Below are 19069 nucleotides of genomic sequence, written 5' to 3'. Positions count from 1 at the left end.
TTGGATAGAAAACAGAGGATAGGGTTAAATGGTCATTTCTCTCAATGGAGGAGGGTGAACAGTGGAGTGCCACAGGGATCAGTACTGGGACTGATGCTATTTAACATACTTATAAATGATATGGAAATCGGAACAATGAGTGAGGTGATTAAATTTGCAGATGACACAAAACTATTCAAGATTGTTAAAATACATGCGGACTTTGAAATATTGCAGGAAGACCTTAGGAAATTGGAAGATTGGGCATCCAAATGGCAAATGAAATTTAATGTGGACAAATGCAAGGTGTTTCTATGTAACTTCATTTGGTGTCCCCTACTCTTTGTACTTTTTGAAAAAATCATGATTTTGATGACCTCAATCATATCTTCCCTCAATCGTCTCTATTTCAATCTGAAGAACCCTAACCTCTTTGAAAGGAGTTCCATCCCCTTTATCAATTTACTTGCACTTCTTTGAACCTTTTCTAATTCTGCTATATCTTTTTTGAGATACGGTGACCACAACTGAAGGTAATACTCAAGGACTGCAGTTGGAGACGTCCAAATTCGGATTTCGATTATACAGATTTGGACGTCCCTGGGAGCAGGGCCGCCGAGAGGGGGGGACAGGGGGGACAAAAGTCCCCGGGCCCGGGCCTCCAGGGGGGCCCGGCGCCGAGTCCGTGGGTGGTCGCCCCTCCGTCCGACTCCTAGGTCCCTCCGAATTGCAAAAGCGATCTTGTTCAGTTCTTACTTCGTCGGGGGTTACGGCGAGAGCAGCACGCAGACGCAGTAAAAAGCGTGCAGGCTCCCGCTTCAGCCTTCCCTCGTTGTCTGTCTCTCAGCTCTGGTCCCGCCTTTGAGGGCGGGACCACAGACAACGAGGGAAGGCTGAAGCGGGAGCCTGCACGCTTTTCCCTGCGTTCTCTTCTGCATGCTGCTCTCGCCAACCCCCAACGAAGTAAGAACAAGATCGCTTTTGCAATTCGGAGGGAGGGACGGAGGGGGGCCTTGGAATTCAGTCGGATGGACGGAAGGAGAGGGGGGCCTTGGATCTGGGAGGGAGGGAGGGAGTTTAGTAGCGCTATAGAAATGATAAGCAGTAGTAGAAGGGCCTTGGATCTTGGAGGGAGGGAGGGGGGAGGCCTTGGATCTCGGAGGGGGGGGCAGGCCTTGGATCTCGGAGGGGGGCAGGCCTTGGATCTCAGAGGGGGGAGAAAGAAGAGATTGCTGGACAAGAGGGCAGGGCAGGGGGGAGAGAGAAGAAATTGCTGGACAAGAGGGCAGGGGGAGAGAGAGAAGAGATTGCTGGACAAGAGGGCAGGGGGGAGAGAGAAGAGATTGCTGGACAAGAGGGCAGGGGGAGAGAGAAGAGATTGCTGGACAAGAGGGCAGGGGGAGAGAGAAGAGATTGCTGGACAAGAGGGCAGGGGGAGAGAGAGAAGAGATTGCTGGACAAGAGGGCAGGGGGGAGAGAGAAGAGATTGCTGGACAAGAGGGCAGGGGAGAGAGAAGAGATTGCTGGACAAGAGGGCAGGGGGAGAGAGAAGAGATTGCTGGACAAGAGGGCAGGGGGGAGAGAGAAGAGATTGCTGGACAAGAGGGCAGGGGGAGAGAGAAGAGATTGCTGGACAAGAGGGCAGGGGGAGAGAGAAGAGATCGCTGGACAAGAGGGCAGGGGGAGAGAGAAGAGATCGCTGGACAAGAGGGCATTGGGGAGAGAGAAGAGATCGCTGGACAAGAGGGCATTGGGGAGAGAGAAGAGATTGCTGGGCAGGGCAGAGGGGAGAGAAGAACTGCTGAACATGGATGGATGATTGGAGGGGGCAGGGGAGAGAGGAAATTTACTGGATATGGTTGGATGGAGGAGAGGCCAGGAGAGAATGAGGAGTTGCTGGACATGGATAGATGGAGGGGAGGGAAGTCAGGAAGGAGATGCACATGGATGGAGGGAAGGGAAGAGAGAAGAAAAGCTGAACATGGATGGATGGAGTGGAGGGCAGGGAAGAGAGAAGAAATGATGGACAAGGATGAAGGGAAGGAAAGACAAAGGAAGGAGATGCACACGGATGGAGGGAAAAGGAAGAGAGGAGAAATGCTGGATATGGATGGAGGGGAGGGAAGACAGGAAATACATGCACATGGATGGAGGGGAGGAGAGTGAGGAGAAATGCTCAATTTAAGGGCTGGATCGGAACACTTTCAGGACAGATGCCGAAACTTGAGGAAGGATAGGGACAGGGCTACAGATGGTAGACAGGACGCATAAGGACACAGGAGGATGGTGAGAGAAAAAATATCAAATGGAAAGAAGACACTGCATAAAACAGAAGTTGGGACCAAAGCGAATAGAAAAATTATGATCAGACAACAAAGGTAGAAAAAAGTATTTTATTCAGAATTTATTAATTGGAATATGTCAGCTTTTGGAAATGTGTATCTGTGATATTTTTCATGCAGGTTTCAATTTTTCTAGTATTGCTGCATGCTGAGTCTGACTTCTTGAGGTAACTTTCTAGTTCAGTATTTTGCCTTCATATTTTTTTATTTCTAGTTCCTTATGTCATATCTGTTGCCATGTGTTTTTCATGTGTGATCAAGGTACAGTATTCTGCTAGTGTGTAGTATTTGCAGCCCTTTTTGTTTTGTTTTTTATTAGGTTGTGTACTGGTGTTTTAGAGCCCGGTGTAATTATAGTGCTGCCTTTCCACGCATAAGGTTGTAGTTCGTCCTGTCCTTGGAATTAGTGCTGTTATGGTTTGGTAAGGTTATGAGTGGGTTTTTGCACAAGTTTGTGTATAGTGTTTTGCAGTGGAGAGATTGTGTTTTGGCTTTACTGAGGTGGCACCAAAACATCAGAAAAGGTGTAGAGCCTAAATCATGACACACTACCTCTTGAAGGATCTACATATAGTGCAAGGGCCCGGCAGTGGGGGTGGGGGGGGGGCCCAGGGGCGGCCTTGTCCCGGGCCCGGCCCAGTCTCTCGGCGGCCCTGCCTGGGAGATGGACGTCCATGTTCCGATTTATGTCGAAAGATGGATGTCTATCTCTTTCGAAAATGAGCCTGTTAACAAGCTGATCAGCGTTGCTAACAGCACATAAGTGGAGGAGTGGCCTAGTGGTTAGAGCACCGGTCTTGCAATCCAGAGGTGGCTGTTTCAAATCTCACTGCTGCTCCTTGTGATCTTGGGTAAGTCACTTAACCCTCCATTTCCTCAGGTACAAACTTAGATTGTGAGCCCTCCTGGGACAGAGAAATATCCAAAGTACCTGAATGTAACTCACCTTGAGCTACTACTGAAAAAGGTGTGAGCAAAATCTAAATAAATAATAACTTCTTTATATAAAACGCACCTCTAGAGTTCTAATGAAGCCGGAAGGCAGCCTGAAACTGGAAAATGTAGTTGTGTAGATTGCTTTTTCCCCATGAGTGTCTGCCCTGCCCTCGCGTCACAACATCATGATGTCGAGGGCGGAGCACTGACACTCGCCGAATCACATCGCTCACCTGTTCCTACGTGAAGAAATGTGACGTAACATGCAATCTCTCTCCCTGTCCCACCCTCGCGTTGAAACGTTATGACATCGAGGGTGGAAGGAACACTGACAGGAGGCAAAGGAACGGAACGCCAGGAACAGCCCCCTCTGAGCCACACTCCGCAACAACTCTGTTCTCCCACCAAGTACACGGTCCGCATAGGCACCGCGACGTAACGAAGACACAAAACCCTTACAAAATTAAACTGAAGGTAAGGCGCTCAGGCCAGGCGCGAAAAAAGGAACACGGTGGCGACACACACTCCCACCTCCGTGACAGGAAACAAAACACCACGCTGGACGAACAAACACTCTGTAAGGAAGTTCTCCTGCCCACCACACGGTCCGCATACACACCACCAAGTAACAGACACACAGAACACTCACTGAATTAACCTTCAGGTAAGTAGCTCGGTGCAGGGAACTGGAAGGGGTTTCAGAAATGGGCCTTTTATTTTTACTAGTAATAATAATAAAGGTGAGATTGCACCATGGAGTGATACAGAGGCATTATAATATTCTTGGTCTTATTTACCATTCCTTTCCTAATAATGCCTAGCATCCTGTTTGCTTTTTTGGTTGCTGCCACACACTAGGGAGAAGATTTCAGCATATTGTCTACAACACCTAGATCTTTTTCTTGGGTGCTGACCCCCGAGGTGGACCCTAACTATGATTCTTCCCAACGTGCATCACTTTGCGTTTCTCCACATTATATTTCATCTGAATAGGCTGAGTCGGCATTTCCACGCAGCTTTGTAAAAGGGGGCCTAAATGAAAAAGTTACAAAACTGCATCTTTTTTAGTATTTTGATCCTCTTGAATCTTTCTTCATAAACTGTAATGTCACACTGGGATTTGATGTTAATATTTTTTTTTATTCTGAAATGCAATATTTTTCTTCTTCCAGAAATGAAACGTGGCTATTGACATATTTTTTATTAAAATATTTAAAAAAATGTAACTAGTAGGAAGAAAAATGAACAGACTCATTTTACAAGATATACAGTCTTCTTGTTTTCACACTTCTTACACAAAGTTTAGAGAGAGTTATAGCAAAGTCCAGTTTCATAATGCTAATTTTAAACCACGTAAAAAAAGAAAAAAAATGGGAAATACATTCTTCAAATATGTAACAATGCAGAATGCCAGGCTCCTTGACCACCAGCTCCTGCTCTGTCTCTTCTTCTGTGGGTGACTGGAGGGTGACTGGCTGTTTAGCTGCAGGAGTGGGTGGTGGCTGGTTGGTTTGGGAAGCTCTAGGCATCTAGGGCCAGGATAGCCGCTTCCTCCTCCCACTTTTCTTCCTCCTCTTGCTGCTGGAGGGTGACCTGTGTGTGAACATAGTGCACATATTGGTCACACACATCCTACATGGCTTGCATAATAGTTCAACTAGGCAGTGCTAGGCAGGTACATAGGGATTTGGGGCCTGTATATGAGCAACTGGAGGACATCATTAGTTTGTATGACCTATCAGATGATATGGCAAGGAGGTGGGGAGCCACAGATGTGATGCAAGTTTGTCCCATGAGAGGTTGGCATCCATACAGGCTTTCAGGAGGAGGCTTGGGGCTGCTGGAGGCCCTGGGGTGACTGGTCACTGGCTGTGATGTTGGATGCCAATAAGTATTTCCAGGGCCGGTGACAGAGTTAATGGTATTGTCAGGGATCTGGATGTGGTTGGCTCCTTATGGTTATGAGATCCATAGCTGACTGGTAGGTGACAGGAGACCCTGTTTGGCCTTCCCTGTCTTCTACCCACCTCTGCAGGATCGTCAATGATACAGTCATTGTACTGTCTAGGAGGTGGGTCCTGCTGTGGTAGAACCATGGCAATTATGTGAGATCCTCACAGCTTCCAGTACCAGCATGCCACCCCCTGACTCATGTGCATGCATTTAGGGACAGCTAGAGGATCGGGGGGGGGGGGGGGGGGGGGCAATATGACCAGGTAGAGAGTTTATGGTCCCAGCTGTGGGTAGCTGGATGTGATCCATCACTATGGACTTCACAGTGGCATGTACATTCTGGGTAGGCTATGGGGCCTGAGGGTCTGCTCTCTGGGTTGCACCTTGGGCTGTGAGTGCCTTGTGTGGTCAATGTGCTGTCCTCTTTGAACATTGATTGTGGTATTCTGCCAAGTCTGTGGGCTCTGTATACAAGGGATGGAGGCTTGATTCCCACTGGCATCCTTTTGATTGCTGTGATTTTTTTTGCCGCCTTAGCTGATGCAATGTGCTAGGTAGCTGTATGTGACATTATGGCCACTTTGTTCTTGCTCACAGCATAGTGCTGTGCCACCACCTCCCCCCCCCCCCCCACCTTGGTATGTTAGATCTTTTTTTTTTGGGGGGGGGGGGGTGCCTACAATCACTTGTTGGGAATATAATGGTTCTGAGCAAACTGCATTGAGGATTACTGGATACTCTGGCCTTGATGCAGGGGATGGCTGCTATGGGGTTGCAATGATGTTGGTACTCACATCAGGCTCTGAGGCACTCCCTCATGTACTGGTCAGTGTTGGGTCCTCCCTCCTGATCCACTGGTATTGGTGCTGAAGCACCTCCAAGTCACGGTGGATGCCAAAGCACCTGCAAAACACAAGTTGGTGGAGACAGGGTTCAAGTGGTGGCCCTTGGTAGGGCTACCAAATGACTCCAGAAAAAGGAGGACAGATTGAGCCAGTCTGGGTTTTACTTCCATTGCTTTCAATGGAAGCAAAACCCGGACTGGATCAATGTGCCCTCCTTTTTCTAGAGCCATATGGTAACCCTAGCCCTTGGTGGTCGCACATGTTTTGCTATGCCTCCTCAGACAGCCTGTGACAGTTGAGGGGAGCCAGACTGGGGGCTTGATAGCCAGAGGTGCTGCTTGGCATTAGGTGGGCAGGGGAATAGTGGATGGTTTGGGGAAACCTTTTTTTAGGAACATCTGCACTTGGTCAGGGAGGTGGTGATGGTTAGTCAGCTATGGCAAGTGGGACCTAGGGTTCTAGCATCTGCATTAGTGAGCTGTTGCCACCATTCATTCATATATGTATGTAGGCATGGAATAGTAGCTTTGAGCATAGGCAGAGATAGACAGTTGCCCAGTTCTAGGCTGGAGAGTTTTTGACCAGTCCTGTTTTTGAACCTACATTCCAAAGCAGAGTTGGATTTGTCGTGCCTGATCCTACCTATTGAAATCAGTCTTGCAAGTCCCATAATGCACCAGGATGGGTTTGTAAGAAATTCAGGACTGTCCCAAAATCTCCAGCCTGGAACTGGGTACCTTGTCATCTCTGCATGGGTGGGGGGGGGGGGGGGGTGCCAGAGATGTGCAGGCACTTATTGCAGAGTTGGATTGGGAGGGGAGGGGGCTGTGGGCATGGTAGACTTGTTCTGGTGTTCTCAGCATTTCTAGAGCCAAGGAGACAGGAGAGGAGGCCTGATGGTCTACTTACCAACTCAGTGCGTGTGATCCTAGGAAGCTGTGGTGCTTGCACATGGCTGAAGCTGGGTTCCTAGCAGCACTGCAGAAAATTCATCCTGCCAGGGTCCTCTTAATGAGCCTCCAGGCCCTCATGGAGACATTGTATGGTGGCAGGTGGTGATACTTCTTCATAATTTCCCTCCTGTTTGATCTTTATAGAATCCAGGGGTAAACCCTCTATTGTATAAGCTTAGATTAGAATACCCCAGGGACAGGGCAATAGCTATTGTATCTGAATGTAATTCCCTTGAACAACTACTGAAAAGACATGGTTAGAGCACCAGACTGACAACCAGAGAAGCCTGGTTTAAATCCCACTGTTGGTCCTCATGATTATTATTATTATTATTAACATTTGTATAGCGCTACGAGACGCATGCAGCGCTGAACACCTGACACAGAGAGACAGTCCCTGTTCGATAGAGCTTACAATCTAAAAATACAGACAGACGACAATTAAGGGTGAGGAAAGTACTGGGTGAGAAAGGAACAAGGGGAGGGCAATTGAGTAGTGGCTAGGAGCCAAAAGCAGTGGTGAAAAGGTGGGTTTTCAGCATAGATTTGAAAACAGGTAGAGATGGAGCTAGGCGTACAGGCTCAGGAAGTCCATTCCAGGCATAAGGTGCTGCAAGGGAAAAGGAACGAAGCCTGGAATTAGCAGTGGAGAAGGGGGACGACAAGAGAGATTTGTCCAGCAAGCGGAGATTATGGGGAGGAATGTAGAGAGAGATGAGAGAGGAGAGGTAATGGCGGGCTGCAGAATGGATGCATTTAAAGGTCAGTAAGAGAAGTTTGAACTGTACGCGGAAGCAGACAGGGAGCCAGTGAAGTGACTTGAGGAGTGGGCTAGTGTGGGTAAAACGATTTTGGCGGAAAATAAGTCGTGCTGCAGAATTTTGGACAGACTGGAGAGGAGAGAGATGGCTGAGCGGAAGACCAGTGATAAGCAAATTGCAATAATCCAAGCGAGAGGTGACAAGGGTTTGGATAAGGGTTCTGGCAGCGTATTCAGAGAGGAAGGGGCGAATTTTGCTAATATTGTAGACAAAGAAGCGACAGGTTTTGGCTGTCTGCTGGATGTTAGCGGAAAAGGAGAGGGAGGAATCAAAGATGACTCCTAGGCAGTGGCGTAGCAGGGGGGGCTGCCACCCCTGGCGGGGCGGTTTGCCATTGCACCCCCCCCCCCCCGGGTGCAGCACGATGACACCCCCTCCCAGCTCCTGCACCCTATCTTTAAAAAGAATATCGGGAGGCGAGGCGCCTTGCCCTGCACGTAAAAGAAATGTGGACTGTCGGGCCTTCTCTCGCTGTCTGACCCGCCCTTGCGGAAATAGGAAGTTGCATCAGCGGAGGGCGGGACAGATAGAGCGAGGGAAGACCCGACGGTCTACATTTTTTTTACGTGCAGAGCAGGGCGCCTCGCCTCCCAATATTCTTTTTAAAGGTAGGGTGTGGGAGTTGGTCCGGGGGGGTGTCGATTCGCCGAGAGGGGGGAGCTGGCAGGGAACACCCCCCCTGAGCTGACACCCGGGGCGGACTGCCCCTCCCGCCCCCCCCCCTTGCTACGCCACTGCTCCTAGGTTGCGAGCAGATGAGACAGGGAGGATGAGGGTGCCATCTACTGAAATAGAGAATGGGGGGAGGGGCGAGGTGGGCTTGGGGGGGGGGGGGGGGAAAGACAATAAGCTCAGTTTTGGCCATGCTTAGTTTCAGGTGGCGGTGTGACATCCAGGCAGCTATGTTACTTAATCCTCCATTGCCGAAGGTACAAACTCTGATTGTGAGTTCTCCAGGGACAGAGACATACTTGAAAGTGTACCTGAATGTAGCTCACCTTGAGAGCTACTACTGAAAAACGGTGTCGGCTAAATCAATCAATCATTCGTTCCTTAAAAACACAGTAAGAAAGGTGGTGGCTATGTTTGTACTAGTCCAATAACATAGATCATACTCTGCAAACAAATTGAGTATTTTGTTAAAGAAATTTGAGCAAGTAACACATTCTGTTCTTCCACATTAATCATTGTTTTGCCTAAAATTTCAATATGCTTCATGTGCTGGTTACGGTACCCTTGTGATAGATGACTTGCAAGGAAATGTTCTAAAAACATACCAAAGAACAACAGCCCTTAGTGCAAACTCTTTACAGCTCTCCTGAATGCGGAAATAATGTTTAATAGAAGGATCGCATGTTCCCTGAATGCGGGATTAAATATGCAGCGCTGATAAAGGTAAGTCGCATTTCTGATAAAGAATGAAACCTCCAGTGCTTCAACTCGTTCTCATACCTAATGAGAGAAAGTTCTACAAATGCAGTTGACAACCTTCAAATATATTTTAATTGGACTGTTGCCATAGATACGCAGTTGGTGAAAACCTTTAATAAACTGGACTACAGAGTGCGTATTCAAATTGCTCTCGTTCAAGCATTTCAATATCTGCTTTATACAGGTATAAAGAGAAATAGAAAAACAATTTCTACTTTTTAAAGCTATATGGATACTAAAGAGGTAGTTTTTACTAAAAGTATGTTACCTTTTCGCAATTAGCACACCCTAACAGCAGAAATCAGAGCGTGTTAAGTGGAAAAGCTGGGCGCTAATTGTTGGGGCAGTGCTGAGCATGTCCCATGAAATGAATGCATGGGCAACTGCATTAACACACACAGACAGAAGCTGTCACAATTAGCATGGTACATACACAAAAAAAAAAGCAGAAGTAGCCCCCTTAACAACAACAACAAACACCAACACAAGTTAAAAGAAGGGGCAGACCGATGTTGTTACAAAACAAGTGGTTCCTTGAAAATGGCTATAATTGACTTGATGCAGAACTGTGTTTCGGCACCAGGTATGCCTGCTTCAGGGGGTCAATCATATAATTTCAGCCAGAGGTAGTAATTGTAGAATAACAAAACATGAAATATATCCCACTGCTACAGCATCAAAGGTGCTACTGTGTGGATCACTAGAAACGCAAGCAACCAAATCGCCAGGGTGAAAAATGCATGTTGGTTGCTTGCGTTTCTAGTGATCCACACAGTAGCACCTTTGATGCTGTAGCTGTAGATATATTTCACATTTTGTTATTCTACCATTACTACGTCCAGCTGAAGTTATGTAATTGACTCCTGAAGCAGGAGCATCCTGGGGCCAAAAGGCAGTTCTATGTCGAGTAAACTTTAGCCGTTTTTAAGAAACCACTTGTTTTGCAACAACATCCGTCTACCCTCTTCTTTTTCTTTGTGTTGTGTACAATTAGTGTGGCCGCACATACTGCCTCCTTTTGAGGAGGCAGTGAGTTCAGCCACTGTACTTGTAGAAAGTTGGGTCCATTAAGTACCATGCGCACACTGCATTTTGCACTCCCTACCCATTCCCCACCTATGTCCCACCTAGTTGCTAACTCCTAACACAATATTTATTTATTTTTATTTATTGTTTACATTTGTATACCACATTTTCCCACCTATTTGTAGGCTCAATGTGGCTTACATAGTACCGGAGAGGCGTTTGCAGGCTCCGGTGTGAACAAATACAAAGTGATGTTGTGGTAAGATAAAGTTCATGTGGCACAACAACATTAGGTAATCATATGACGGAACAGTTGTGTTATGTCCATTACGTACTTTAGTTTTGTTGTGTTGCAGAGATCAGGCATTTATGATGGATTGGTAAGGTATGCCTTTTTAAACAGGTTAATTTTTAGTTTTTTCCGGAAGTTTAGGTGGTCCTATGTGGTTTTCAAGGCTTTTGGTAATGCGTTCCACAGTTGTGTGCTTATGTAGGGGAAACTGGATGCATAACAGGGGCATAGCCACGGGTGGGCCTGGGTGGGCCCAGGCCCACCCATTTCCACCCAAGGCCCACCCAAAAATAATGGATCAAAACCGCAACCGCGATCGCAATCGCGATCGCAATCGCAATCGCAGCTTCACTTGAGTCTTCTTTTCTCTTTCCCCTCCCTCACCCCTGCCGTAAGCATCCGTTTAAATTAAGGGCGGGGCCAGCAGTGATTCGCTGAGCACTCCAGAGCCTTCCCTCTGCCACAATCTGCCCTCTGGGAAACAGGAAGTTGCGCTGAAGAGAGCTGATCGTGGCAGGGAAGGCTCTGGAGCAGGTCTCTTCATCTGTGATCAGCGATAGTGAGGGAGGAAAACGGAGTGAGTGGCTGTACCTGTAGGGTGGGAGAGGGACAGGCTGGGAGACAGTGGCTTCACCTGCGTGGGGGTGGGAGGTGGGGGGGGGCTTGAGGCATAGGGAAGGGATTGGAGAGAGGTTCTGGACCTTCAAAAGGGGGGGTTGGCTGGAGAAAAGGGAGAGAGGTTTGGGACCTGCAAGGGGAGAGGTTGCTGCTTGGAGGGTAGGGAGAGAGTTTTGGATCTGCAAAGGGGGGTGGTGGCTAGCTGGAAGGAAGGAAAGTTCTGGACCTGCAATGGGGGGTGGCTGGCTGGCTGGAGGCAAGGGAGAGAGATGCTGGACCTGAAAGGGGGGGAGGAAGATGGAGGGAAGGATGAGAGGTGCTGGACCTGCAAGGGAGAGAGGCTGGGGGCTGGAGGAAAGGAAGAGAGTTGTTAGACCTGCAAGGGGGGCAGGCTGGAAGGAAGGGAGAGAGGTGCTGGACCTGTGGGGAGGGGGCTAGAGGCTGGAGGGAAGGCCTGCAGGGGAGGCTTGAGGGAAGGGAGAGAGGTGCTGTACCAGGAGGAGAGATTAGAGGGAAGGGAGAGAGATGGCAGATCAAGGGGATGAAGGAAGAGGGAGACAAATTGTTTAACCCACAGTGGGAGAAAGAGCCAAAAGCTGGAAGAGAGAAGCAGAGAAGCTGGATAGGTGGGATCGGAGAGCAGAGAGAGAGAGACATTGGTGTGAGTGAGGAAGAAAGGGGAGATACAGAAACAGACGTGAGATGCTGTATTGGAATAACATATGAACACAGAGGGGTAATGCCTGACAGAGAGGGGGGAATGTGAGAATAGAGCGGCTATGCTGGACACTTGGAGGGAGGGGTATATGGTCACAGGGGAGAGATACTAGACATAGGGGACAATAGGAACTCAAAAGGGAGATACTGGGCATGTGAGGGCATAGGGACACAAGGGGTGATGCTGGACACAGGGGTAGGGGATAGAAGGGTGGTGATGGATGCAGGAATTTGAACATACTGGAGATACTGGACAAGGAACTATTGGGACACAGAGATGGGAGATGGATGGTGGACATGGAGAGAGAAGAAATGACAAATAGACAGGAGACCCTGGTAAGTGAATTAAGACAGAAGAAAGCAGAAACCAGAGACTAGAACCAAGCTGATTTGAAAAATAAAATAACCAGACATCAAAAGGTAGAAAAAAATCATTTTTGTTTTCAATTTTGTGATTAAAATGTGTCACATTTGGAATTTACATCTTGCCAGAGCTGGTGTTAGACATGGCTGGAGCCCAGGCCATAAATTTGGGAGGGAACCCCAAAGCCCATCACCAGACTGCACTGCCTTCAGCTTCCATCATGCTTGTGGCTCTCTCTGGCCAGGCCGCCAGGGGACCAAGAGCAATTGCTCTAGTTGCACTCCAACACCATCCCTGGCACGTACTATGTTTATATTTTGCACAGGAGGAAATGCATTTCTTTCTGTATCTCTGGTATTGTATTACATGCAAGTTTTGGCTTTTTGGGGTTTTGGTTATATTTATGTTTATACATTTTAGTCAATTATTCTATATTTGGCATTTTTATTCTGTGTGTGTGATCGAGGTATTCCGTTAGCATGAATTTTCTATGTAGCCTTCTGTAGTAAGTTTGGTTTGTTTAGTTTTCCCAATAGATGTATTGATATTTTACGGCCCCACTGTAATATGTAGGGCAATGCCTTTTTCATAGGTAGGATCCTTCTTTTGGAAGTTAGTGCTGGCTTTGTAGATTTGCATTAGGTTATGAGTGACATTTTGTTTTAAAGATTGTTTAATTTACTATATGGCGGCTGTTGAGATTACGGTGAGTTTTATGGGGAAATGTCCTAGCTCTGCTCTGTACCCATTGGGGGAGGGACAGAGGGTTCTGTGGATGCAGAATTTATTTGCCTTTAATACTAGACTATACTTTCTGGGATCATTTCTATAGCGTGTAACTGGAAAGATATGTTGAAAAGTGTTTGGTCTTGCTATACAGGCTAAGTATGTGTGTTAGGGACCCGAGGCTCAATGGAGGCGGAAGAGTGCAATCTCTTGTACTTCCCCCTGAAGCCTGCACTGCTACCCTTATTGAAGTTATTGGGAGTGGAGTAGAGCTGGAGCATGGGGTGGGGTATCAGGTGGCAAGTTTTTCAATTTCAAAAAAGTTGGCAACCCTGGTGCCCACCCATCTGACTTGTTGGCCCACCCAAAAATTGCTTTCTGGCTACGCCACTGATGCATAAGTTGATTTGTATTTGAGTCCTTTGCAGCTTGGGTAGTGCAGATTTAGGTGTGTTTGTGTTGATTCGGATGGAGTTAATATGCAGTTAATGTGTGCATTAGGGTGTGGAAACTGTCATGCCAGTATGGTACCTGTTAGCTTGCTTCTATAGCACTGGCTAACGCACTTTAATTTGCGTATATAGGACTAGATTCAATAAATGGTTAGGCTCCGGGATGATCCATGCTAAACTAGTATTCTGCAAAGGGCACTCCGCGTGGATCAGACTTTATAGAAGGCTGCACTTCACAGAAGACTTACCTCTACTTCAGGAAGCAGGTGAAAGCTTGGCTGTTCAACCAGGACTTTAATGGAAAAAGTAACTAACTTGTTAGTCTCTCTCTCTCTCACACACACACACACACACACACACACACACACACACACACACACACACACACACACACACACACACACACACACACACACACAGAGTGATACAGGCTGTATATACTGCAGCAGGGCATGTTTATCCACTCCTACCCTAGCTGAGATAATATTTAATCACCTCTGACCTCATGTGCAACCTTCTTTAAATTTGTCCACTTATTTTTTCATTCCTCTTACACTCTTACCTATCTATATGTTCCATCTTTGCTTATACTCTACCCTGTCTATTAAAATGTTCTATTACGTATTGTGTTGACATTTTAAGTAGTATACTATCCAGCTTATTTTCGAAAGAGAAAGACGCCCATATTTTGACCCAAATCGGGAGATGGGCATCTTTCTCTCATGGGCGCCCAAATCGGTATAATCGAAAGCCGGTTTTGGGCGCCTCTAACTGCAGTCTGTCGTGGGAACTAACAAAGTTGACGGGGGCGTGTTGGAGGTGTGGTGAAGGCGGGACTGGGGAGTGTTTATCGTCCGAGGAGAGATGGGCACGCTCGGCCAATAATGGAAAAAAGAAGGGCGGCAGTAGCGAGAATTTGGGCCGCTTTTTTTTTTTACCCTTTTTCTTCACGAACAAGTCCCCAAAAAGTGCCCCAACTGCCCAGATGACCACCGGAGGGAATCGGGGATGACCTCCCCTGACTCCCCCAGTGGTCACTAACCCCCTCCCACCGAAAAAAAAAGAACTTTCAAAACTTTTTTTGCCAGCCTGTGTGCCAGCCTCAAATATCATACCCAGCTCCATCACAGCAGTATGCAGGTCCCTGGAGCAGTTGTTAGTGGGTGCAGTGGACTTCAGGCAGGTGGACCCAGGCCCATCCCCCCTACCTGTTACACTTGTGCTGCTGAATGGGCGCCCTCCAAACCGCCCCCAAACCCACTGTACCCACATCTAGGTGCCCCCCTTCACCCATAAGTGCTATGATAATGGTGTAGACTTGTGGGCAGTGGGTTTTGGGGGGGATTTGGGGGGCTCAGCACCCAAGGTAAGGGAGCTATGGACTTGGGAGGTATTTTAATTATTTTTTTTACTTTTTACAAGTGCCCCCTAGGGTGCCCGGTTGGTGTCTTGGCATGTGAGGGGGACCAGTGCACTATGAATCCTGGCCCCTCCCATGACCAAATGCCTTGGAGTTGTTCGTTTTTGAGATGGGTGCCTTCGGTTTCCATTATTGCTGAAAACCGATATCGCCCAGCTCAAATCCGCCCAAATCTGATGCATTTGCCCGGCACCAACCGTATTATCGAAACAAAAGATGGATGCCAATCTTTTTCGAAAATACGGTCTGTCCTGCTCCTTCACGGACCCGTCCTTGGAGATAGTCGCCCATGGAGATGGGCGTCCACGTTTGATTATGCCCCTCTATGCCATACTTTGTGTTGTTATTTGAATATTTTTATTGCTGTAATTGTCTGTTGCTTATGTTTGATTTATTCTTAATGTACACTACCTTGAGTGAATTCCTTCAAAAAGGTGATAAATAAATCCTAATAAATAAATAAATAAATAAATAAATAAAATACTAGCTGAGGGGTCCTTTTACTAAGCCGTGGTAAAAAGTGGCCTGCGCTAGGGTGGGCATGTGTTTTTGCTGCGCATGGGGCCATTTTTTACCACGGCTGGGAAAAAGGCTCTTTTTAACGGGGGCAGTAAATGGTTGTGTACTAATATTCATGGCTATTTACTGCTTGAGCCCTTACCGCCACTCACTGACCTAGCAGTAAAGACTCATGTGCTACATGCACGGTACACTTGCAGCATGCACCAATGTGGTCACACTGACGATTACCGCTGGGAACATCCCTCGTGGTAGAAAACAGAAAAATATTTTCTACAGTGGGAAACAGCATGCGCTAACTTTTAAATTACCGCCGGGTGGGCATGCTAACTGGGCAGTAGTGTCAATTTGGCACACGCTACATGTGTGGTAGAGCTTACCGCTGCTTTGTAAATGGTCCTCTTAGTGGGCATTTCATGCCTAACGTTGGGCGTGAGTATTTACACCTGCCAAAGGTGCTCGCGCTCAGCTAATGACAGTTAGCTGTGGAAATGCAGATATTCTAAACTCTGTGCCTAAAATCTGGGAATGCTCCAGACTCACTCATGCCCCTCCCTTAGCCATGCCCCCTTTGGAGTTGCACACTGTAAAAATTTAGGTGTGCATTTTACAGAATAGGGCACAGGGAAGATCCAGCATAACTCCTAAGTACTGTCAAGTGCTTGTTAACACCTGTTATTGATTGTTAATACCAATGTAGCCAATTACTTTGCATCCTGATCTGCGATCTGCATCCAAAACTGAGCGCCTGATTTTGGGCGACCGATACAGAATCTGAGGGTAAAAGCTTAATGCACTTTAATAAAAGAACCCCTAAGGTTTGAAAGTTCTTGGCAATGTGTGCATTTGTGGTGGGGTGTAGCAAAGAAGGATTTTAATATAAATCTCTAATTGAAATGCAAGGCATTGGTTTCAGAAAATAGGAAGCAGAAAGTGGACAAGTGCCTATTTTTGGAAGACACTTAAAAGGCAAGACTGAGAAATTTGGTGACTGTATTAATTTTATGCACCGGTGCCACTGCTTAAGTTGTTACACATATTGGCTCGGATTCTATATATGGCGCCTAAAGTCGCACACACAAATTTGGCAGTGTGGCCAAATTGCTTATGCAACTTAATTGATTAGCGAGCTAATCAGCGCCGATAATTGGTCAATAGTAAGTAATTATCAGCACTAACTGGCACTAATTAGAATTTACGCATGCAGTTTTCTAAGTGTATTCTGAAAAGTGGTGCATGTAAATTCTAATGCACGGATCTCAAAAAGGGGCATGTACATGGGAGGGGCATGGGTGTTCCTAAAATTTACATGCACTGTTATAGAATATGCCTGATCTGTGCCTAAGTTAGGTGCAGGCATTTGCACCAGGTTTTAGTTGGCATAGATGATCTTGCCTAAATTTTAGTCTTGGGGGATGGGTGCCATGAACATTCTATAAACCGCACCTAAATTTGGACAAGGTTTATAGAATAGCGCTAAGCGCATTTTTTCCAGCACCATATATAGAATCTGGTACATTCAGTGAGGCGATTCAAACAGGTAAAAGCACTGAATATATAGATAGTCCAATCACTGCTCTCTGGACATTGACTGGCTGTCATCTATCATTTATGAACTTTAATGCAATACCACTTTGTATTTCTCATTCCGGAAATGGCGATCACCATTACAGCATAATATAAGCCACATTGAGCCTGCAAAAAGGTGGGAAAATGTGGGATACAAATGCAACAAATAAATAAATAAATAAATGGAAAAGTCTTTGATTGCTGAAATGTAAGTCTGATTGTTTAGTATGAAGATGCAGACCATTGATAGTCAGAGTCAATGGTATTTACCTTTGTGGATTGTGAATACATATTCAAAAATAATTCCTACCTGCCATGAAGAAAAGAAGGAAGCTGGACTGAGGAGGTTAGAAACAGAGGGGTGCCGGCCTCCCAGTAGCTCATCGATGCAGACTTGACAGTCCTGAGCATCCCGCCAGTCCCAGTATGGAATAGTGAAACTTTCATCTCCAGTCAGTTTTTGGATCTCATGCTCCCACAGAAGAAGAAAGACCCTATGCCAAGGGAGAAAACCTGGGGCTTCATGAGCAAAATCGATATCCGTCCAAGCGTTTACCCCATCTAAAAAGGTGTCTCGAGATGCATAGTAATGCATCCAGACAAAGAGGTCATATACATTGATGTCAGTGAACAAAGGGGAAAGCCCATTGCTCATTTGGCCATAAGTGCCAGTGGCTATTACATAATCAACGCTGGTGGTGTGTTTAGCCAAGTTGAGGTAAGCAAGGAACTTGTTTTTCTCTGTGGCATTCATCTGAAGAAGGTTCCTCCTTATTAATATTCTCCTTTCTGTACAGTTCAACCCGGAGAAGCCAAACCTGCACTCCGCACAGTTATAACCCATGAAGTTGGCAGTGCATTGACAGGTTCTGTTGTAAAACACCGCAGGCCAGTCTTCTCTGTCGTCTATCCCTGAGAAAGGAAATTGGAGCCCAAGTGGAGCACTGGACAGAACTATGTCCTGGCAGGACCCTCTGCCAGAGAGCTGCCCACAAGGAGACTCATCCCCAGGCCAGGCAGGACAGCATTCCTTACGAAGTAAAGCACCTACAGTGGTGCAAGCACGGGGGAATTGTCCCAAAGCAAGCTGCAAAGTCCCTAGTAAGCAATTCACAACCACAAGGAACATCTTCCAACATAGGAGAGTTACAGTACAGTGCAGTGAGGCGTGGGTACACCAGCTCTTAATTTCTACCCCTACTGAAACATTCCCTCGAACTATGAAACTTGATTATCACATGTTCTGGCTTATAGCCAGCTTCATTTCGTGCTGCCTTTTCCCCTGCTTCAGACATAAAAAGACCATTCTGACTTTTGCCTTCCTCAGCCCATGCACATGATCGAGCTAGAGGGAGGATGGTGAATGTGTGTGTGTGGCAATGAGGTGTATGTGTGTGAGTGTATGCAGTAAATGAAAAGGGAAAGGGGGCTGTTGGGGAGGGAAGAGTGCATACACAACATATCCGAAAGTAGCTCTGAATGGGCAAACAGTCCTTATATTTAATTTGGTAGTGTGCTTATTTGAGTGAAAGACAGCCAACTAAGGTCAATTGCTGTAAATAAATATGCAGAATGCATCGTTGAACCAATAGTAATGCCATGAATGCAAAGTGTTTGACTAAAGACGATAGATTATTGCATTTTAAATACCACACGTAATGTAAAGAAAATGCTCATTACTTTCAGTTTATAATTTTCTTAGGGGGAAACATCAAAGCATTACTATGACAGTCTGACAGACAGACTGTCAAAGTAATGCTTTGTTGTTTCTTTTATATATACTATCTGCTAACACATTTGCTTATTTCCGATCTGACGAAGAAGGGCAACCTTCGAAAGTTAATCAAGAAATGTATTAAGTTATGTCCAATAAAAAAGGTATCATCTTATTTTCTTTTCCATGTTTTATTTTGTTTTGATTTCTATTGATAACCTTTAAGAGTGGACTAACACAGCTACCACACCTCTCTACTTAGGGGGAAAAAATCCCAGGTCATTGTAAATCAAATAAAAAAGTAAGGTGCCCACTCTCGCCTACTTTCCCTGGATCAGCCAGCACCACTTTAATACAATTTCTTCTGCTAATGAAAGTGAAAGACTAGTTCA

The 19069-nt window shown here is 46.5% G+C and overlaps 1 protein-coding gene across 1 annotated transcript in view; it reads right to left on the bottom strand.

The window, feature by feature from the left end:
* TYR (tyrosinase) overlaps window positions 1–18092 on the bottom strand; it is a 61855-nt gene extending 43763 nt beyond the window's left edge. Inside the window, exon 1 of the mRNA XM_030199348.1 lies at window positions 17274–18092. Coding sequence (XP_030055208.1) covers window positions 17274–18092 — 819 coding nt within the window. The remainder of the gene's footprint in view (window positions 1–17273) is intronic.
* Between the last annotated feature and the right edge of the window lie 977 nt (window positions 18093–19069).

Source organism: Microcaecilia unicolor, chromosome 4 (genome assembly GCF_901765095.1).
Source record: "Microcaecilia unicolor chromosome 4, aMicUni1.1, whole genome shotgun sequence".
Taxonomy (NCBI): Eukaryota; Metazoa; Chordata; class Amphibia; order Gymnophiona; family Siphonopidae; genus Microcaecilia; species Microcaecilia unicolor.
Note: the sequence above shows the minus strand (reverse complement) of the source record. Positions and strands in the feature narration are given on the sequence as shown.